This window comes from Felis catus, chromosome B2 (assembly GCF_018350175.1).
Source record: "Felis catus isolate Fca126 chromosome B2, F.catus_Fca126_mat1.0, whole genome shotgun sequence".
Classification (NCBI taxonomy): domain Eukaryota; kingdom Metazoa; phylum Chordata; class Mammalia; order Carnivora; family Felidae; genus Felis; species Felis catus.
Window position 1 is genome coordinate 104,661,201 of NC_058372.1, and position 23,641 is coordinate 104,684,841.

Below are 23,641 nucleotides of genomic sequence, written 5' to 3' on the forward strand. Positions count from 1 at the left end.
GCCTGTGACCTATGAGGTGAAGAGAGAGGAGCGGTGGATCTGTATACGCACCTCTTATGTGGCGGCTGTAAGGATGACTTCTCTGTGTGGTTGCTGTCTCGATGGGTATCATATATTCAACCCAATCCCATCATTTCCCAAAGTTCCCAAGGGAGCCTACACTGCTTCGAGGCGCTGACATTAGGAAGGATCGGCCTCCAGTTCTCATCGTTTATAGCACCAGCTTCACGGTGTGTCCCAGGACATAGTGAGACTTTAAGAGAGACAAAAGGGTAAGCTGAGCTACTGAGGCTGGAGCCCGAGCATGGAGGGAAGCCCTAGAAAGAAGTCTTCATTAGTTGCAGGCAAGGCAAGTGTACTTATGCCCATTTGAATAGGGTTTTGATCAAGAGCATTGAGTTAGTTAAATCCCTTTTGGGGTTGCAAAATACTTATTGCAAATACACAATGTCATATTTGAGTTTGGAAGGAAATCTGCTTTTAGGCAGCTTCACAAAATATTTTCAGTGTTCAGTTGGTTAAAACTGAATTATGCAGAAAGAACATTTGTGCACCTGGAAGAGAGATCATATTCTAAAGTTTGCACTTCCGCTAAGGAGGAAAGGCAGAATTAATGTTTATTGACAACCTATTATGTGCTGGATACTTTACATATGACTAAATTGAAAACTTCCCAACCATACTGGGGAGGAGGTATTATTGTTTCTATTTTTATGAATAACACTAAAGTTCAAAAAGGTCAAGGTTAAGCCACGGGTAAGAGAATAGAGCCTAAATTTGGACCTGGATTTGTCTGAGCTCTTAACTTTTACCACATAAGTGTTGTCTCACGTTGGTGTAATATCAAGTTTTTATTTAATCTTTAAAAGCATGTTTCTTCATGGTAATTACAGTGTTGAATTAGTACATCTCTGAGTTTCTTCCAGTTCTTCTGTCCTAAATCTTATAGCCAGTAGCACATGACTTCCATCAATGGACTTCTTGCTGTACTCCTGGCAATTGATGTCCAACTCCAAGGTTCCCAGCCTCTCTCCCACTCTTTTCTACTCTGAGTTCCCAGATCATTTGGGATAGCTGTGCTCAAACTATGCTTCTGGTTCACTATATCAATAAGGTCACCTTCCTAATATTTCCTTAGATAAAAATGATAATTGGGGCACCTGGGTGGCCCAGTCGGTTAAGCATTCGGCCTCGGCTCAGGTAGTGATCTCACAGTTCATGAGTTTGAGCCTCGTGTTGGGCTCTGTGCTGACAGCTCAGAGCCTGGAGCCTGCTTCAGATTCTGTGTCTCCCTTTCTGTCTGCCCCTCCCCCACTCGTTCTCTCAAAAATAAACATTAAAAAATTTTTTAAAAGATAATTGATAAAGAAGGAATCTTTAGCAATATAAAGTTCATACAAGATTTAGAATAGTCTATAAGCTCCAATTTTTATATCTTTAGAGCCGTCTTTCTGTCTGTCCGTATGAACTAGCCATATTTTTACAGATTTCCTGATCATATAGCTGCACTAATGCTAGAGAAAAATCTTTAAAAGTTTTAAATTATAATGAAAACTGAAATGAAAATGGGGAAAATGAATTAGTTATTTCATCTAATCCCATTCTTCAAATCATTTCCAAGAATAGGATAAGGTAAGATACGTATGAATTCAGATGATATGAGTAATTCCACTTAAGAATAATACCTCAAAATATATACATCTTTGGGCAGAGTACATAACCCATAAAACGGTTTCTAGTTGCATTGTAACAACATTTTGTTCCTAGATTTTAACATGAACAGATGTGCGTCTGTATTAATAATGATTGCTGATGTTATCAACAGAACAAGTTTATTTCTCCCTGGGTTTTTTTTGGTATTTGCATCATGGGAGGAAACATGAAGGGTGGAAATTGGCATTTTTAAAAATCTCGCTTCATTAAACACCTGGCTAACTATGAGTGAGTCTCACTGACACTGTATAGGAAATAAATAGTTAAAAAATATATAGAGTCACAAACCAGTGTTTGATAAATTTCCATCTTCTTTGGAGTGAATGTCCTAGAAGATGCAGCTTCCCTACCTACCTCCTTCCCAAGAGATAAGTTAGTCATCCCAGCCCCTGGTTGGGTGGGCTTTGTTTCAATCAAGACTACCTACTTTTGTTCCAATGACATTTTCTTTTATTTGAAATATGTAAAAGAGATAAAATGAGAAGCAACTCTGAAAGAATTTGGACTGAGGGTCTGGAGGAATAGCAGGCCTCACATGCCTCCCTGCCATTATAGCAATCACCCTGGAGCACCAACCAAGGAACACAGTTTGCAAACTCTTGCTTTAAATCAGTGGATGCACATGAAGATCACTTGGGGAACATTTTCAAAGTTTTGATGCCTGGGTCTTATTTCCAGAGACCCCACTCAATAGGTCAAAAGTGGGGCCTGGGCATCTGTTTTGTTTTGTTTTGTTTTGTTGTTGTTTTGTTTTGTTTTGGAAAAGCTGTAGGCGATTCTGTAGGGCAATAAGGATTGAGAGTCATTACCCTGGAGCATCACTGAGAGGTCCGGGCAAGTTTGGACAAAATCTTTCTTCTGACAAGAATGCACTAAGCAGGGAGGCCCCAGAGTGTGAATGTCTTCCCTAGTGTCTCTGAATTCTTAGGCTCAGATGGACCTTGCTTTAGCCTTTGAGGTTTGGGGTCCCAGAGTATTTCCTCAGCAGTTTTCATCTCCTGGTAAGAAATTTCATTGTCGATAGTTACAGTAACGAAATGCTCCCGACACTAATGCTATTTTCAGTGCACACGCTTTGGTTTGTTTCATAAGTGAGGCTCTCATGAATCTTATCCAAATGAGTTAAGAAAAAGAAAACAAAGACTCTCCAATGGAAAGTTAAGACAGCCTAGATTTTCATGTGCTGAGATATCTGGAACATTGATAACTTTCCCCTGGAGCATCTTTGGTAATAGTGCCAAGGAGGTAAGACGCCTAGAGACAGCCAGATTTCCTATAAGACCTGATCATAAACAGAACTGGGCGATGGACATTCACAGGTAAGGGGGGATAACTTGCAGAATTTACTGACAATTGAGCCTTCAGAGACACTTCCCTGTGACTAAAGGAAAAAGAATACAACACAAATGTAGTCATAATAAAAACTTATGGGTAATTTCCCTGCAGGTGCCCTGTTTTCGTATTGGAATGCTGCTGCGAGTTATGTGGTCTGCTGGGTTAGGCCTGATCAGTCTGCAGAATCCACAGACCTTGTGGTTATGCACACATGCTTTTCCACAAAAGAAAACTTCCTACACTTTTCTTCTTTCACCCCTCCCAGGGGTACAAAGGGGAATAGATCGAGTGTGTGGGTGTTTATGTAAGGCAGTTCTTGCCTACTCAGAGAAGAGAATTAAGCCTAAATGGTTATATTTCTTTAAGCAAGTTTATTAGTTTTAATAATCCATCTGCTAGATTTCTGGCCCAAATGGGAAGATTTCTCAAAATACTTGATGAGTTCCTTTTGCTGTTAATATTAACTGCTTTTTAAATACGGAGAATTTTATGACTATAAAGAGTTTTTCTTTCCATTTAATTTTTTTCTACTCCTTTTCTGCTCACAAATGTTACTCAGTAGGAAAACGGCCTGACATTCAGCTAGCTGTGAGGCCAGCCTTCTCTGGAATGTTGTGTGGTGTTGTGCTGTGACTTCCATGGAATTCAATCCCTGTTTATCAAGGGCTCCCACTTATTTTCATATCATATGTTGGAAAAAGTGGAAAAAGTAAAGCAATTCCATAGGCCCCTAACACTAACTTGTGAGTTAGCCTTTGAAAAATAGTAATTAATAGCAAAGATTAACAGATTCTATATCTAGAATGCGATGGAATGGGAGAAGATATTTGCAAATGAAATATCAGATAAAGGGCTAGTATCCAAAATCTATAAAGAACTGATCAAAGTCAACACCCAAAAAACAAATAATCCAGTGAAGAAATGGGCAGAAAACATGAATAGACACTTTTCCAAAGAAGACATCCAGATGGCCAACAGACACATGAAAAGATGCTCAACGTCACTCCTCATCAGGGAAATACAAATCAAAACCACAATGAGAAACCACCTCACACCTCTCAGCATGGCTAAAATTAACAACTCAGGCAATGACTGATGTTGGCAAAGATGCAGAGAAAGAGGAACACTTTTGCACTGCTGGTGGGAATGCAGACTGGTGCAGCCACTTTGGAAAACAGTATGGAAGTTCCTCAAAAAATTAAAAATAAATATACTATGACCCAGCAATTGTACTACGAGGCATTTGTTCAAAGGATAAAGGAGTGCTGATTGGAAGGGGCACATGCACCCCAATGTTTATAGCAGCGCTATCAACAATAGCCAAAGTATGGAAAGAGCCCAAATGTCCATCAACTGATGAATGGATAAAGAAGATGTAGTATATATATACAATGGAATATTACTGAGTGATGAAAAAGAATGAAATCTTGCAACAACATGGATGGAACTAGGGTGTATTATGCTAAGTGAAATAAGTCAGAGAAAGATAAATATCATATGATTTCACTCATATGTGGAATTTAAGAAACAAAAGAGATGAAAATGAGGGAAGGGAAGGAAAAATTAGATAAAAACAGAGAGGGAGATAAACCATAAGAGACTCTTAAATACAGAGAACAAACTGAGGGTTGCTGGTGGGGTGTTGGGTGGGGGGCTGGGCTAAATGGTGGGGTGTTGGGTGGGGGGCTGGGCTAAATGGGTGAGGGTCATTAAGGAGGGCACTTGTGATGATCACTGGGTGTTATAAGTACGTGATGAAGCACTAAATTCTATTCCTGAAATTATTATTACATTATATGTTCACTAACTTGAATTTAAATAAAAAAACAAAAGCAAAGAAAGATGTTCTATTTAGGCTTAGTCTGATTAGCTTCCATTGTTCACTTGAAGGATGAAAAGGAACAGGAATCCTGGGAAGGTGTTGAGGGCGAAGGCACCTACAGTGCTTTACCCTTAGGATCCAGCCCCCCCGGAACCGCACTGGGAAGCGCGCTTACTGACCTGGTCTCCAGTTGCGTCCTGTCGCCTGTGAACACTCACTCTCCAGTTCCGTCCAGACCCTTTGGATTAATTACTGAGCTCTTCACCCATTTTCTCCTCACCCCATCAGCTCCCCACACAGGTCACATGGTGAAGAATGCCTGGGTCCCAAATCCAACCTAGACTGTGAGGACTCTGCCATTCCAGTACCTCAGTTTCCCACTTCAATTTTCTGGTGGAGGTGGGATGCACATACAATCATGGCCACCTTCTCAAACATGTATTTACAGATTATTCTAGTATAAAACAGTGGCAAGACACCTCAATACTTTAGGATGGTGGGGGCATATCTTTGAACTGACAGTCACAACTATAGGGTGTCTGAGGTAGGTGAAACCAGTGGTAGCCTCCCTCCACCCTCTCCTCTCTTCTCGCCCCAGATTATCCAGGTTGTCTGGAGATTATCTTGCCCACAGCGTTGAGTTGCCTGAGGTGGAGCAGATCTGAGCTGAAGGGAAGTTCCCCTCCATGAGCATCTGTGTGGGGAGCACAAAGCTTCCATTCCGTGTCCTGGAAGGCAGAAGGCTGAGCCAGGGCATATCACGGAGTGATGCTGACAGCGAGACAGGGGCTGTGAAGTGCTCCCAGCCTTGATGAGATGAGTCACCTTTGAGAGGATCGTGAGCAAAAACCTGACCTCCACATCAATGAGAGATTTTAACAAAGGGCAGGGGTTGCCTAATAATAAAAAGGTTCCAGGTTTCCCCTCCATTCTATGCCATCCAGGCTGCATTTTTTAGTCTATCCCTTCAAGTAAATTGTGTGTAAGAAGGAGGAGAGTGTGTCGGGGGTGTGGGGGGTTGGCGGGTGGGGGAGGGGGAAAGGGGGGGTGGGAATGGAGGCAACTTTAAAACTGAGATCTAAATTTTCATCCTGGTTAAAAAAAACCAAAACATTCAAAGGACTGAGAAAAGTCTCCTGATTTTGTGCATAGAATCAGGATGTTGACACAATTCAAGTGTTGTGCATTGTACTGGGTGCATTACACTTAGGCTTACACCCAGAACTGTGAAATAGGCCTTTTAGGGAAAGTATTCCTTTTAAACGTGTACATTGTTTAGAAAATGGAGGGAGCCAAATACAATCTGGAAAAAGAATGGAGGGAAAGTAAAATACAGAAGCATAAGGAATAAAACCTGTTTTGTTTTGTTTTTAAGAGAAAGAAAAAACCTAAGATATGCTGATGTCTCTGTCTTGCATGGCCTGGTTCAAGTTAATTTCACCTGGGCAGTTTTCCTATTCACATAAAAAATCAGGTCATCTCTGGTAACATTTTCTGAAAAGACAGAGAATGCCAAGAGAAGGAACTGAAAAAGATTTAGAAAAAGAAACAAAAGCAAAAGCCCCATGGGATTAGAGGACCAGAACAAACTTTTATGATTGGTTCCTTTAGAATAAATTCAAAAGGAAACCTAATACTGTCTGTTGTAGCACAACATCATTTTGCTTAGGAGAATCTGGCTGGCTCCCATCCACTGAAGCTTCCCTCTGAATTTACTGTTCTGAGAAATGTACCTCCCCCCCCCCCGCCCCATTCTTGCTAATGGTCTAAAATATTTACTTTCAACAAATAATGTGTTTTGGCTCAGATTGCTTCCCAGAGGATGCATTTTTTTTTTTAAGTTTGCTTACTTATTATCTGCAAAATACATAACAAAGACAATTCTATTTCAATACCTCATAGTTAGCATGCTAAATGGAGCCTGCTATACTCTTCTATACAGGAATTCTAGCCTCTGGAATAAAGGAAAACAAACACCAGCATCAGTAAGACAAATAACACAAGCACAGGGTTCATAGGTAAAGTAAGACTCATAAATAAATGTTGCTAATTTCCTAGACAGGAAGAATATGGTCTTTGCCAATTGCTTTGCCCCATATGGGGAAATCTCAGAACGTTTTTCGTACCCCAACCCCCTTCTTGGAGGGCTCTTTAGGATGGCCAGACTCTGTGTCTCATTACACTGCCATTCAGATCACAGATAATGGCCTAGAATGGGCATCTGAGAGCCTGGGCACTCAATCCACAGCTTGGCCACAGAAGACGCGTGCCATGAAGTCTGTACTCACAGAAGACAAGTTAGAGGCTCTTTTTGGGACTTTGAATATGAGACACAGAGACTCAGAAGACACACCCAGAAGGGAAAGACTAAAAGAGGGTAAGGAGAAGTCCTGAGGCAACAGAGTCACTCAGGTGGAGAGAAGATAAAGAATAGAGAGATGTTAGCAGGTAGCTGAAGAGCAAAATCAGCAGAGAATAGTTGAGTCACCAAAATGACGAGGACCGGAGGAGGGAACCACAGATACCTGCTATTGACATGACAGGGTAGACTGAGGGATTTCCCGATTTCTGCTTTTCCATGGGGCCTAGCTGGTGTGTCCCAGAATATCATACAATCAACCACTATGACCTGACATAACCCAAACATTCAACACAATTTTTGGCTTTATGATGAGTTTTAGGATACATTTCAAATACTTTCTATAATAAGTGGAAATGATTTACTTAAATGCTCAATTTTATCTTTAACTTCTCTTAATGAAATCTTATAAATGGGTTTAGAAAATATATTTTTTGTGTGTGCAACTAAGGAGACTTTTTTAGATTTTATACTAGAGAAAGGTATAACTGTACTTTTTATTTGCCCTCATAATAAACTGGAAGTGATAGATGCCTGTTGAGTAAATTATGTAAAATGTAATCTCTAATGATTTGATTATCTATTTAGTGCTTGCATTTTGCAATCACAATTGACCTCAAAGGGGCAAGACTGAATCTCTCCCTTCTCCTGAAACTTTCTACAGTCATATAAGTAAGCAGGGTGGGGGGAGGGGATGAAACTTTCAATAAAATTATCAAATTGAGTTCACTGTCTATTATTTAATGAGAATATTTTCCTGTCCAGGATCCCTTGGCACTTCTAATCTTTTTATTGTAAATTGGTTATGGTGAGCCACAGGCACTTTTGGAGCACTGGATTTTCTCTTTCTTTCTTTCTTTCTTTCTTTCTTCTTTCTTTCTTTCAAGTTTGTGGCTTAATGTGCCATTTTCTTCTTTCTTTCTTTCTTTCTTTCTTTCTTTCTTCTTTCTTTCTTTTTTTCTTTCAATAATTTATTGTTAAGTTAGCTAACATACAGTGTAGTCTTGGCTTCAGGAGCAGATTCCCGTGATCCATCAGTCACATATGACACCCAGTACAGCACTGGATTTTGTATGTGGTAAATATTGCTTGAAGAGAGCTTCTGCAGGTGGTAGAAACCAGGGCAGGATGGAAGGCAGGCTTTAATTTGGAGATGAATGTGGACCACTGCCCTCTCCTGGACAGAATAGGAGAAGCAGCAGTGTGCACATGAGGGAAAAGATCTAAAATATTTTCCAAATTCATTTAGACAATTCTTAATGAATGTCTACAATGTACCGGTTTGCCATGGCACCGTGGGCCAAACCCCAAGAATGTTTGAAATTATCCCATCTTTGAAAAGCTTACAGACAGGATGGGGAAATAAAAATTTCCAGAGATGAAAGATAACTTCACTCAAGTGTCAAATCAAAGTAACCCAAGAAAACTCTACATTATTTCCATTCTTTGTAAAATACTTTGGCTCCGGTTAGATGGAGAATAGAAATATATACCCCCCCCCCCAAAAAAAAAAAGCTGGTCAAGAGCAAATTCTTGGAAGATCAGCAGGCACAAAACACAATAAAATTGTGTTTCACAGACTAAAACATTAAGCTAAAATTCAGACTTATGTGGCTCTTTTTTTCACAATAAAAATGTTCTAGGTAAGGATACTCCTGGATTCCCTTACCTTTCCAAAGTTGTTCTGTCATGTTTGTTTACTCATTGTGATTGCAACTCCTGCCTCCTACAAAGAAAACTAAGTTTCACCTTTGGCACATTTCAGAAAATGGACCTAGTCCATTTGAAGCTTATGAAGCCCTAACACAGCGGGTAAGTCTAAACCCCGTTACACCTTTCACTGGGTGGCAGCTGAAGTGCCAATCCACCATTGTGCCTTGCATCTCACTTCTTTGGACTTCTAGAGAAGAGAGCACAAGTTATTAGGCAGTCGTGTTCTGGGTCCTTGGCCCACAATGTCATTTAATGGCACTTTTAGCACTAATAAATGGAGAGAGTAGATTTCACAGTTATGGGAGGGAGAACAGATCTGGCTAGAGAGAAATTCGTAACGAACCAGTGGCTGTATTTAATAACTTTCAGTGTTTTAATGGAAAGTCTTTATTTCAGATGTTTGCGTATTGAAAATGATGTTCTTCAGTCTGTCTTGCATCCCCATTTGCAAAAAGTTGACAGCATCCTGTTGGGAGAAGGATGCAGCTTCCTTCTCATCACATCTCCCTTCCACTGGCCAGCTTCTTACCCTTAGAGGTAAGAAGAGTTCCTGGGTGGGCAAGCCTTTTGGATGGGTCAAACATGAGGCCACCAAAGTAAATAACAGCCATGGAAATGTATGTAACAATCCTACTGACTCATGCTTTCTGTGCTGGTTGTCAGATTATTGCTTCTCAGCTCCAAACCGACTCATCATCGCCCTGCTTGTGAAGCTGGAGATAGATCTCACAAACATTTCTCCTTTGCCAGTAGAAGGGTCTCTAGGGACGCAGCGGGAAGACAGACTTCTCTTCCTGGCTCTGGGGCACCTTTTCTTGGTTTCCTCCTACAGGAAACGGTGACTGGCAGTGCTTCGTACACCCAGTGGCACTCGCTTCTCAGTTCTGGCCATGATTTCAAGGTTTCCTCACTGCCAGCCTCAGTCCACCTTCACCCCAGTGGGGGATTTCTGCTCACTGGTTTTGATCCATAATTCCCTACCCACCCATCTCAGCCTGACAACGCAGAGACCTTTTTCAGCATCCACGGGCTGCAATCACATGTCGCCAAAGATGTTTGAACCTCAGCCTTGGGAAGAGAGACCCTCTTCAAAGTGTGTTTTTTCTTTGGGTATTCTCTCTCAGCACCAGGATAGTCTTTAGCATTTTCTCCTTTCTTAGTAGCTAGTACCCTATAAATAGTTAATAATGTTTCATGTTAAACCTTCCTTATTGAAACGATTGTGTGGTTTCTGTCTCCTGATGGGGCCTTCACTGATCCACCTTCCCAGCCATGGCACACCCCTCTGGAAGTGTCTAATGAAATCATTTTTATGTCCCCGTAGAAGCAAAACATCCGTGCTTCTGAGTACAAATCTGTATTGGAGATTGCCGTGGAGCCGCCACCATTCTGAACTGACTCGGGAGCTTTATGCTTCAAAATATTTGAATTACTTGCATAGATGCAGACTTGGTGGTTTTGTGCATTCAGATCAGAAGCAAGATAAAAGAAAGAAGGCCAGTACGATTTACCAAAACCTTTCTGTATAGCCTCAACTCTAATCTTAAATGAACCAATTTCTTTAAATAAAATGATTGTCCAGTTAAAAAAAATCCTTCTGCCATTCAAGTTCCTCTGGATTATATTCCTAAGCCTTTTGCCTTAGAGTTTGTGCTTACAACATTCACCATTTAGATTTCCCTCCCTGCTTTAGTCATTCTTACTTCTATTGCCTCCTATGAATGCTTCCTTTCAATTATTTCATTGATTTTCTATCACTCACCAAAAAAAAAATCATTGCACACATTATTTAATTAAGGTAAATTTCAATTTATAGTATTAAAAGGAAAAGATCTCATTTTCACTTTTCAGAATTTCCAAGGACAATATATCAGGGTTCAATTTTTGACCGAAGGATCGGAATTTCAAGTTTTACAAGTCTTTTTGTATTTTTTACATATTATATATTTTTCTCTAAAAATTTCATCCTACTGTGACAACACCCCTGATGTGATGTTTATCCTGAAAAATTATCAATTCCTTCTACCCTTTAGAATGACATCATGATGACACTGACCTAACAGTAAAATGCTTTCCCAGCTTTGATGGGCAGAGTTGGTGCCAAGCCAAGCAGTTGTAAACACCATCAATAACTAGACGGTATGGATGTTCTGAGGGAGGCTTTGGAAGCTACACCCAGCACACTCAGCTATTTATGATTATAGTTCCACATCCAGATTTTGGTGAGGGAAAGCAAAGCCTGAAAATCTGAAAAACTGCAGCTGTAAGAGGTCCCACCTGATAAATATGGAAGCTGAGGTTCAGACTGGCAACATGACTTGCTAAGGGTCACACACTGGGAATGTGGCTGAGTAGGATGTGGATCCTTATCTTTCAATCTCGACTGCACTGGGTATGGTTAGACTATCGCTCTACATCTGATGATGGATTAGAGCTTCTTGTGTTTAAGTGACTTTTCAAAGGGAACATTATAATATCTCTTGTCAAGTGTAAACTTTATGATCATCTTGACTTTAAAGGATTAAGTTTTGGGGCATCCAGGTGGCTCAGTCGGTTAAGCGTCTGAGTTTGGCTCAGGTCATGGTCTAAGGGTTTGTGGCTTCTAGCCCTGTGTTGGGCTCTGTGCTGACAGCTCAGAGCCTGGAGCCTGGAGCCTGCTTCAGATTCTGTGTTTCTCTCTCTCTCTCTTTCTGTCAAAAGTAAATAAATAAACATTAAAAAAGTAAAGGATTAATCTCTAATTCACTTCTCTTAATAATAAAACATTTGTCATGAATGTATTTAGAAACCATGAAATATATTTTTGCATAACTAAGGAAATGTGTTTTAGACCTTAGACCAGAGTAAGGTACCACTGTATTTTTGCCTTGCTTTCATAATAAACTGAGAGATTTATGCCTGTTAGATTACACTTAAACGCTCCAACGTTTCATCACTACAACTAAAATTGGCCATGTTAACTCTACTGCAAATTCCACATTTTCAGTTTTCTCAGAACAGCCGTCATAACAGGAGAAAATCTTCAAAAGTACATTTTAAAGAAACAATTTTTGGGAAAAGCACTAGAATAAGATCAGAAAAATTCTTTGTTTCTTTTCAAATTTTTGTTTAAATTCTAGTTAGTTAACATACAGTGCAGCATAGGTTTCAGGAGTAGAATTCAGTGACTCATCACTTACATACAACACCCAGTGCTCATCACAAGCGCTTTCCTTAATCTTCTTAATCTTCACTCATCTGGCCCAGCCTCCAACCCACCTCCCCTCCAGCTATCCTCAGTTTGTTCTCTATCTTTAAGAGTCTCTTATGGTTTGCTTCCCTCTCTCTCTCTGTCTCTCTCTCTCCCTCTTTTTCAGAAAAATTAAATTGTAAGCTGGCTTTTATGACTATGTAACTGACGACGACATCATCCTAAATCTGAATTACATCATCAGTCAAATGTGGCTAATGATAGATACCGTTTTTACTTCACAGGACTCTTGTAAGGGGAAGAAATAATAAGTGGCAACTACTTTGAGCTTTTCTAAAGAAAGACACTGTATCATTAAAGTTTTGCAATATCATGTTGCAACGCTGCTGGCAATTTTTATAAATTATATGTCTTAATTGAAGTGTGAAGTACTGAGGCAATCACCACAAAAGTAACTTGTATATGATAAAATCATATTTTAAAAATGGATGCATTTTGATGTTGCAGGAATGTGAGTTTAGAATTAGCCTGGCATCTCTCTTTTATGTAAAATGTAAGGCCTGATTACAGACCTTTTCGAGCAATGATTTGGCCTGCCATGGGATTTCTTTTCAGACCACTAGATGGCGCACTTTGGGGCCTAAAGCTAATTGTTCAGACGCTGTGTCCGCGCGAGGATGAGGATGGTGTTCTGTATAAAGGCATGGTCTGTCTGAGCTTGCAGCCAAACAAAAAATCACAGGGTTTAGGTTCTAATCCTGACCCTGCAATGCTCCCTGGCCATAAGACTGTGGTAAATTTCTTCTGACCTTGCTCCAGTCCTCTCTAAAACTACTCTGTAACATTTGACACCTGCCTCCCCTCGGGAGAGTTTACAAGGATTAATGAGATAATGCTGCTGAAGGCCAGACCTTTTAATGAAAGCTGCTAATTATAAGCAAAGCATCAGTGGGCAAGCATGTAACTAAGTTCTGCCCCTTCCTCTGTGTTAAAAAGCTTCTGAATTGGGTGACATCATTCCCACATGTAAGAGAACATTTTGCTGTAGAAGTGAAAATGATTAAGAGAGAGAAAATTGGGCCCTCGAAGGAAACTGTAAAGGCCAGGAGACAACCCCTCTGCACCAGAGAAGGGTAAGGGTGATGAAATATTGTCTTCATTGAAAAGAAGGAATCTTGCATAGGAGTGGAGTGGATTTTTTCCCAGTTTGTTGAGGATGGAGAGCAGATAAGAATTTACAGGACATCAGAAACATACAAAAAGTTTAGAGGAAACATATTTGGAAAGTGGATGTTGTATATGTTCTTAGTTTTATATCAAACAGATCTCTTCTAAGCTTTTTAAAAATTGAAATCAGAACACTTAACATGAGATCTACCCTCTTAATACATTTATAAGTGTACAATATATTATTGTTGACTATGGGTAAAATGTACCACAGATCTCTAGAGCTCATTCATCTTGCTTGACTGACACTTTGTGCCCATTAGTTAGTAACTCCGCATTTCCTCCCCCTCCAGCCCCTGGCAACCATCATTCCCCTCTTTGATTCTACGAATTTGAATATTTTAGATACGTCACCTAAGTGGAATCAGGCAGTGCTTGTCTTTCTGTGTCTGGCTTCGACCATGTTGTTTCACTTGCAGAATCTCTCTCTCTTTTTTTGTTTTAAAGATTGGGTAGTATGCCATTGTATGTATATACCACATTTTTTTAAATCTAGTCATCTGTTAATTGCCTTTTAGGTTTTTTTCCACATCTTGGCTATTGTGAATACCGATGCAATGAATATAAGGGTGCTAAAATCTCTTCAAGATCCTGGTTTCAATTTTGGGGGGAACAAGTACCCAGAAGTGGGACTGGCAGGCCTTACGGCAATTCTATTTTTAATTTTTGAGGAACTTTCAAACTGTTTTCCACAGTGGCTACACCATTTTGAATTCCCACTAATGGTGTGGAGGGTTCCAATATCTTCACATCTTCCCCCAAACTTGTTGCATATAAATATAAATATAAATAAATATAAATATAAATATAAATATAAATATAAATATAAATATAAATATAAATATAAATATAAATGCAAATATATACCTGAGGTGAGGTGAGGTGAGGTGATAGTGTGGTTTTGATTTGCATTTCCCTGATGGTAAGTGACTTTGAGCATTTTTATGTATACCTGCTGGCCATTTGAATGTCTTTTTTTTTGGAGAAATATCTAGTCAAGTTCCTCGCTTATTTCTTAACTCAGTTACTAGTTTTTTAAACTAGAGTTACAGGAGTTCCTTACATATTTTGGGCATTAACCCCTTATTAGATATTTGGTTTGCAAATATTTTCTTTTATTCCATGGTTGCCTTTTCACTGTTGATCATTTACTGTGCAGAAGCTTTTCAGTTTGATGTAGTCTCACTTCCTTGTTTTGTTTTTGTTGCCTGTGCTTTTTGATGTCATATCCATAAAATCATGCCAAGACTAATGTCATGAAACTTTCCCCCTATTTTGTTCCAGGAGTTTTACAGTTTTGGGTTTTATGTTTACATTTTAATCCATTTCAGTTCATTTTTATGTATGGTGTAAGGGTCTAATTCCATTCTTTTGCATGTGGATAGCCAGTTTTCCCAGCACCATTTATTGAAGACAATTTTTCCCCATTGCCATACTCAATGGTAGAAAATGGGAAGCTTTTCCTCTAAGATCAGGAACAAGATAAGGATGCCTCCTCTCACCATTTCTACTCAACTTAGTGCTGGAAGTCCTAGCCAGAGTAGTTAGGCTAGAAAAAGAAATGGAAGGCATACAAATTGGAAAGAAAAAAGTAAAATTATCTCTTTTCACAGATGATACAATCTTAAATGCAAGAAACCCCTAAATATTCCACCAAAAAAGCTGTTAGAATTAAGAAATGATTTCAGCAAAGTTGCAGGATACAAAACCAACATAAAGTTAGTTTCTGTATACTGACAATGAACTACCCAGAAAAGAAATTAAGAAAACAATCCCATTTACAATTGCAGCAAAAAAGGATAAAATACCCAGGAATGAACTGAAGGAGGTGAAAGACTTGCATTGATGAAAGAAATCAAACAAAACACAAACAAATGGAATGACAGCCCATGTTCATAGATTGGAAGATTTAATATTGTTAAAATGTCCATACTATCCAAAGTGATCTGTTCTTGCAATGCAATCCTCATCAAAATTCCAATGGCATTCTTACAGAAATAGAACACAGCCATCTACATTTATATAGTGCAAATATTTTCCATTAAAACATCTAGTATTTTTGTAGTATTGCCCATACATTTGCCCTAGTGAAAAGTTATTTTATTTTTCTAACTACTGCTTTATCACTTTAGTTATATTCTGCAAACATGGAAAGGGAATTTTTTAAACTGTTTAGTTGTGTGATAAACTCACCACACTGAGACTGGAAGACCTGGGTTTCAGTTTCAACCACATGATCACTAGCCATGAAATAATGAGAGTAATTATAACAAGAAGTGGGAAAAATCTTTTATTTGGATTGTGTTTTTTGAATGCCTACATTTTTAAAATATATACTAATCTTCAATTTTTGTCATATTCTTTCTGGAACTCCGTTTTCTTATCTGGAAAATGGGAATAACTCCCACTCTGCTTACTTCATAGGGATAACGTAAGTGTGAAAGACAAAAAAAATACGTAAAACTGCATTTAGAATTACAAAGCACTATGTAAAACTATTATTGCCACTCACATGAAGAGTCAGTATGACAATGTACAATAATATTAAGGATTGGGAGAGAAAAGAACGAGGCTGAATTCACAGGTCTGTTGTGAGAATCCAGAGGTGAACCTTACAAATATCTGATACCCATGTATTCTTTCCATGTATCCCACAAATGAACAACCCTAGGTTAATAGCCATAGGCTTCCAGATTAAAGGGATTCTGGCTAAGGATGCATTTCCCATATCGTCTTATATCTAAGAGATTTGAGCTAGTCTTGGGTGATTCCAAGTTGTCTCTCATGTATCAGGTCTGCAAAGGTTCTTAGAAATTTTATTTTTCTCTTGGGAAAACATTCTTTGGAAATAAAATGGCTGCAACAATATTCTATAAGACAGCCAAAGACCACTTCCTCCATGCACTAAAATGATTATACAAAGGAATTGATTTGGGGCATGCATATTATGAGGTTGCCTTATTACATTCCCTTTCTGTTTACCTCTCAAAACATTTTTCCCAGTGTGGGACATACACTCCACACACACCACGTGTTCAGAAAAATCTATAGATGCTTAAATGCCTAAAAGGATTTATCTCTGTTCACAATAGCTTTATCCCTGTGCCAAAATAAAATTCTTTTCGATCAGAATCTCTTAGCACCTAGTGATGAATACAGATAGAACCTATCTAATCAGGGAAGAAAACCACAGAACTGAGGACAAATCAAAGCTTCTCAAAACATATTGAAAGGGCAAAAAATGCATTTACCTGGGCAATTATGTCTGTAATTTCTGAGTAACTGTGGCATCTTCTTACACAAGATCGAGCCAAAAAATCTTCCACCAGCCGTGTTCCAATGCCATATCCCCTGTGGGCAAGGAAAGAGTGTGGTCTGAAAATAATATTTAAGTAGTGAATTCTATCAATGTTTGAGAATGGAGTCATCGGTTTAGCACTTGCATAAATGGATAACAAAGTAAAGCAAACTTGACAAGTCTAATGGTTATTTCACAGTAGGCTCTTTATTTGCCTTACAGACCACAGAAACACAAAGCACTTATCTGGGAAATATTAACTAGTTTCCTATAAACAGAGAAGACTGAAGAGGTATGTCTGGCCCAAATTTGACAGTGTAGATTAAAGTTAAGGGAAGTTGGTGTTTGTAGCCTAGTGTTTCTTACTGGCAACTTTCTCATCACTAGCTGGTGATGGAACCAACGAGGATCTAGCTAACTTGTTGTCTGCTACAGGTATGGTACTTAGATGTTCATTCTTCTCCTAGCATAGTTATCATGGCAAGGGAACAGGCATATCCAGGATGGGCTCTGGAAGGAGAGGAAGAAGGGAAAAGTAAAATCAATTTTTGTTGCCAGCATAGGTTTCTGCAGTTAGAACTCTGAAGTTTGGCAAAAAGAAAATAAAGTGATGTTCAGAAAATTCATTTTTCATTCTAGGGAAACTGAACCTATGGGACTTGGGAGAAAGTATTTATATTATCTGTTAGCTCTACCCTACCATGAATAGATTGGGTAGTATCTCAAGTACAGTTTTGAAAGCATCTTATTGAGATGTCATACTATAGCTGAGTATGTGGCTGAGCAGACACCTTCAACAAGATAGACCTGAAAACTTTCTATCTAGCTGAGGAAATATGACCTTACTGGTGGAAATAAGAAGGAATAGGCTGCTTTTGCTAACCAATAGGCACAAAATTGGTCTTTTAATTTCACAACCACATGTACGTAGACAAGTGAAATGATATGAACACAACAATAGAAGGCCCACCAAGATAAAGACAGCATGGTGTGTAAAAGGAATGTCTGTTCCATAGGGCCTAAAAGTTGGGGAGGGATAATTGGTAACTGGGTGGTTGGGGGAGACAGATTTAATGTCAGAGTGCTTACTAATTCACTAAGTCTATGAGACACTCTATATTTCTCAGTAGATAGAAATATTCAATTTGGCTTACTTGCCTTCTGAGAAAACTGTTTTGTGATTCTAGCTAGAAAGTTTGCACTAAAAAAAACTTTTGAAGAACAGAATATATACTTTACAGAAATGGTTGTACTGCATTTAAAAAAATGTTTCTGGCGTTTTCTAATCTCTATGTATATCCACAGCCTTGGACAGTGAGGGGTGATAGAAGGCCAAAATGTTACAGTCAGCACAGTAAGTGTATACACACACACACACACACACACACACACACATATGTATATATATATTAAACACATATATACACACTATACATATGCACATATATACATACCACACACATAGATACAAACTACACACATACACATATAACACACACAAATACATACACGCTACGCACACACACACATCTTGCTCTGATCAAAGTGTATGTTTCTGTAGATAGTTTATATATTGAGTTAAAAATGTCAGATGTTTTCAGCAGAAGCTATTAAGGAAATCCAAATGTGAATTATTGCTTTACTTAAGGCAATGCCTTTCCACAGACTCTCAGAGTTTATTCTTCAATATTTCATTCATATTTCATATTTGTTAAACTGTGCACCCAAGTGCTAATCAAGGTATGTTTTTTTTTAGTCAGCCAAATGAGTTTCTCCATTTTCTATATCTGTTTCACAAAACAATGTAAATTTAACATAAGCAACATAAAATGATGTGTACTCCAGAAATACCGTATCACGTGTTGAAGTATGACTCAAATGTAAATAGGTTAAGCAACTCCCACTATTACAGACACTATCTTGGGAAGTACTCCTGACTAATTAAAAAGAAATGAAAAATAAGTTATGTGAACCAAAATAAACACAAAACAATTAAAAAGAGCTTTCCAATAGAAAAAGAATAAGCATAGAAAGGAGGGAAACCATGGTTCCAAAAAAAAAAAGCCTTTCAAGTTTTCCTTTATGTTGTCTTTTTTGTTTTCCACCTCAAAACACAACGGGCCCTTTTTAGAAGCCCTAAAATGCTCAACTAGGCTGGATTTCCCCTTCAACCTTTCTAACTAAATCTTCTATTTAGGACAGGTTTTCCAGTCACCGCCCAGTTAGAGTCCTTTTCAGGATCCATAATTAAGAGGTTCCAAAAATGTTGAAAGAGAGATATTTTATTATTGAACAATAATCTGATGGTCATATAATTATTCTGAGAAAATTAAAGGCTGAATTTGTACAGAAGGAATCTCCATTAATGAAGACAAGGAGAATGGACTTTATTTTAGAAGGAAGAAGTGGGTTTCTCCCTTTAATATATTTTTAAGTAAAGCATAACAATGGTATAAGCATTCACTACATAGGAAAAAAGTAAACCTCTCTTCTACCCATAATCCCTGTCTCCAAGTTCTCTCAGGCAATCGCCATTATTAATTTTTTGCATATCCTTCCATACACGGTCTATATTTATATAAGCATATATTTATATGTTAGAAGGAGTTTTATTAGAACAAAAGACTTCTGGGAAGAATCAAACTTGATGACCCATCACATTGTTGAAAGAACAATCTTAGTTTTACCATACCCTTGCTTATACGTGACTAGCAAAGAAATGATTTCTAATTAAAAAGAAAATGTTCCATGCTTGACTTTCATAGAAAAAAGTTTCCTTCCTGTGACATTATGCTTTATGACAACCCAAATGGCAGTTGTCAGAAATTATGTTCAGCTTTAAAATGTGATTTGTTGAAATATTAGAGCTGGGAAACGGAGCAAGCAAAGTCTTTACAGGTGGACAAAAGGCAGAGGATGTTAAGAAAAAAGTGCGCGTTCTATGAGAATACAAGACTCCTACTTACATTTTATCTAAATATTTATTCACATCTTCATCTTTTTCATAATCTTTACACAGTTGGGCAACCAGAGCTCCATAGGTGAGGACAAAGAGATCTTTGTTCTAGAGAAAAAAGAACTAGTTTTACTTTATAGGCAAAGCTAAGGACGACATGCTACTCTATTTTTTTAAAAAAATTTTCCAATGGAAGCAGTCTTTGAGATCATCTGTTCATTTTTTTCTACCCTCCTACTAATTATTGCAACCATTTTGACTTTTGAGAATGAGTTGTATCTATATCTGGATACACTGATGATGAGAAAAAGAGCTATAAAATAAAATAAATTTCTGAACAGGAAAAATCTATGCATCTATTGCTTACATTCTATAACTTGCAATGTATTTTCATGGAGGAAGTTTTTAAAAAAAATACTTGCTAGTATAAATTTCTGTTGTTCTAGAATGGGCTTTGGTATTGGCCGACCATGTTTCAGTTGGAAGGAATAATTAATTGGGTGAGTCTTCTCATGAATCTGCACAATCCCTAATGGGTTCCAGATCTGCCAAGGAGACCATCAGCAGGAACCCAACTAGAGCAGCAAATTTGTGAGATGTTATTTTCTTTACACAGTGAAAAAAGGAGAATTTGTACTTTCCTAATAGAACTCCAAAATATGTCCTATTTTCAGAGTGAAGTAAATATGAGAATGACAACTAAGAATAATTTAGGTTTGGTTTAGTAGGCAGGTAGAAAATAGGGGAAACAGAGCACACAAATCTCAGTCAATCCATTTAAAGAAGTCTCTCGGTTTTGCTTCTGCTCTTGAATACTATCTAAGTAAGGGATGGAGGTATTAGAGATAATCAATTCCAAAGGTCTCAGTCCTACAGAGGAGGGAATGACTTGCCCAACCAGCCATCAACTGGGAGCCAGGGAGGAGCCCGAGACTACAGGCTCCACTTGGACATAGTGATGATTTCTCAGGTGCACAAGAGACCTATTTGAAGTAGAAGTGGGTGAGAGAGAGAGGTAGGGAGGAGAACCACTGTTGGAAATAATCTTATTTTGTGCATAATCTGGTATTATCACGGAAAGCTAAATGTGAATTCCAGGTTAGAAGAGGCGTCTTTACCTCTAGACCTAGGTATCTTGGGTAGCCTAACCTGGAGGGTAAGATAAGATCTGATAAGATACATTCATTTTTTTTTTTTTAAGGCACAGGCAGAAATGGCTCAACAAATCAATAAAATTGTTTATTCAACAAAGTAGCTTCTGTAAAACATGATATAATTTTGCTCCAAATACTTACAATATTTGCCTAATACCACCAGAATCTCCTTCCTTATATGTGGGTTTATATCACAAGAAATGTTTCTTTAATCAGAATGAATATTTGTTGTAACTAAATAAGTTGTAAATGGATAGAATCTAAATAGTTGTAGCGAGAAATTGTGTCCATATTGAAAACATAAGTTAAAATGTCCTAAGTGTCTGTAGAATATATGTTAGATATATTAATCAACATTACATCAAGGACTAATACATATATGAGTCAGGTATAATAAAATAATAAGTACATTAATATTTCCAGTAGAAAACAAGAAATGTAAAGCAAGTGATTTTAACAAAAATATTGTTAAACAAAATCACCGAAGGGCACAATATATTCAATTTTTGTTCTTTTCTTATTTAATTTTAAAAACCTAATCATCCACTATAAGAAATGTCTGTAAATTATACATGAAATATCTTCCTAATGTAAGGAGCCACCACAGAAGATCAATTACTGCTATGTGGTAATACCACAGCATAAAAATGGGCACCAGTAAAGGAAAGAGAGACAGAAAGACTGATAATGTATTTGTTGCCGCCAGCAATAAAACAGAAGAATTTGAAAAAGAGATAAAAGGAAATAAAATTATACCCTATTCACATGCCAGAGCCGTAGCATTGTGCTCATTTATAATTATGGCCAACCTGAAATCATGGCATTTTCTTCTTTCTCTTTCTCTCTTACTCTGATGGGTGAGTACTAACTACACTGTACTTGCAGCTGGGTTTCAAGTTCAATACCCATGAGGGCCAGTTTTCTCCATCCCGCTTCCTAGTAAGAGACTGAACCTTGAACTACATGTCCGGGAAGGTCTTAAATCCATACTACTGATCACAGAAAAGGTCAACATAAAATTTGTCTTCACAGTTTATAAAACAATAAAGACAGTCATTTTCACATACGAAAAATAGAACACCATTAGTTATTTGAGGCTTTGGAGATGTCAGGATAAAAGTATGTTTTAGCTGATATATAAATGAAGGGATTTAGGTGCAGTGTGAAATCTGCAATATCTTTTCGTATTTCAGAGCCCCACATAAAAATCAGCCAGGATCCCAGAATGCCAAAGGGGGCACCTGCAGGCATTCCCAACTGGGGTGTGCCAGTTAATCATACAACTCCAAGTACCCATAACTGAGATTCCTCAATTTTATCCAATGCTCATCAGTCTCCTGAAATAATTAAAAGAGCTTTAAGTGTAATGATAAATTTTCACTTCTGTAACTTCTAAATGCCTAATAGAGGATTAAAGAGGAATATTTTTCCAAATATAATCTGTAAATAAGTTTTAAAAATAACTCTGAGCTTGGAATATATAGAAAGAACAGTTAGCACATACAAAATTATAATGATAGATACTTACATTTAAAACAAGGAAATATATTTCCAAAAGCAATAATCTTTTAATACTGAGTTTCTTGCTGATCTATTCCTGTTAATTTAACACGTAATCAACTATTTTATATACATTTCACTTGCCAGTTCATGAAGTATGAAATACAAAGAATTCTAAGTATGAAATACAAAGAATTGCTTAATCTTTTCATATTTTCTGTCAGAGACAGAAGATACATTTGGCACTTTATAGATCTAATTAGTCAGAAAGGAAAACCCTAAAATATGCATAAAGAATCGATTCTGTTATAAAGTGTTAGAGATCACTGATCACTGTACTATTCCCAGAGGTATCATTTATGATCCAACCCACTAAACACTCCCTTGCTCCCACTGAAAAAAGTCTGTTTATAGTGTCACTTTTTAAAATAAATCAGAAATCACTGAAGAAAATATTTTCTTCGAAGTAGAAGAAAAGCCTCTTTGAGAATATGTTTATAAAAAGATCTTACTATTTTATGGTATTCTGGTCTTCTGTGTGCAGGGCGAGACATTGTGCTTGAGAGATGAAGGATGTGATCTTCGATTTCTTTTCTTTGGCTTTTATCTTACAGGTGTATCAATCTCCGTCCTTTTGTTTCCGCAAGTTCCTTTTTGCTTTGAGACAAGAGTGCTACTTCTGCACTCCCCTGCTGTTGCTCTTTGCTGAGCTGAAGAGGAAAACAATCACAAGCAGAACTGTCTTGTAGGCACGTCCCTTGCCACCGATCAAATACTGCTTCACTTGTGAGGACAAATTGTAATCTAGAGACATAAAAGCTGATAGTGGGAAGTCAGATCAGAAACACCAGCTACTGAAAATTCTTTAGCCCAAGGGAATATAAGAGTGGTGTTTTGCTCTCATGCCAACACATTGTTCTAAAATCACAAACAGAAACCTTCCCAATCCAAGATAAATCTAAATGTTAGCATTATTCAGTCTTTGTATTGATTGTTGTGTGAATTTGAGACAGGATCAGCAATCTGTACCTACTATGTCTTGGGTTCAAATGTAATAATCAATGACTCTAATGAGTATCACAGACCCCATCTTGTGTGATTCAAAATTCAAATGTATCTGGTATTTTTGTTTTCATAAGCAGCAGTTTTAAAGAATGATAGATTTGGGGTATTGGTATTTTTTCATAAAACTGTTGCTCATAATGAGTGTTCTACAGTTTAATAATGTATAATATTTCTGACAGAGAAAGCAAGCCCTTAGCTTTCTTTTGATAGTTCCTGAGATGTTAGCTATTGAAGGCTCTCTTTATTTATGCAGGAGTATAGACCTTTAAAGTTAAAACAAGAAACTCCCTCATCTTGACAACTGCAGGG

The 23,641-nt window shown here is 37.9% G+C and overlaps 1 protein-coding gene across 1 annotated transcript in view; it reads right to left on the reverse strand.

Annotated features, from left to right (window-relative positions):
* Nucleotides 1-23,272, reverse strand: part of TRAPPC3L (trafficking protein particle complex subunit 3L) — a 40,383-nt gene extending 17,111 nt beyond the window's left edge. Inside the window, exons 1-3 of the mRNA XM_045057932.1 lie at nucleotides 22,780-23,272; nucleotides 19,624-19,721; nucleotides 16,611-16,710 (exon numbers count right to left, since the gene is read on the reverse strand). Coding sequence (XP_044913867.1) covers nucleotides 16,611-16,710; nucleotides 19,624-19,721; nucleotides 22,780-22,821 — 240 coding nt within the window. The 5' untranslated portion in view covers nucleotides 22,822-23,272. The remainder of the gene's footprint in view (nucleotides 1-16,610; nucleotides 16,711-19,623; nucleotides 19,722-22,779) is intronic.
* Between the last annotated feature and the right edge of the window lie 369 nt (nucleotides 23,273-23,641).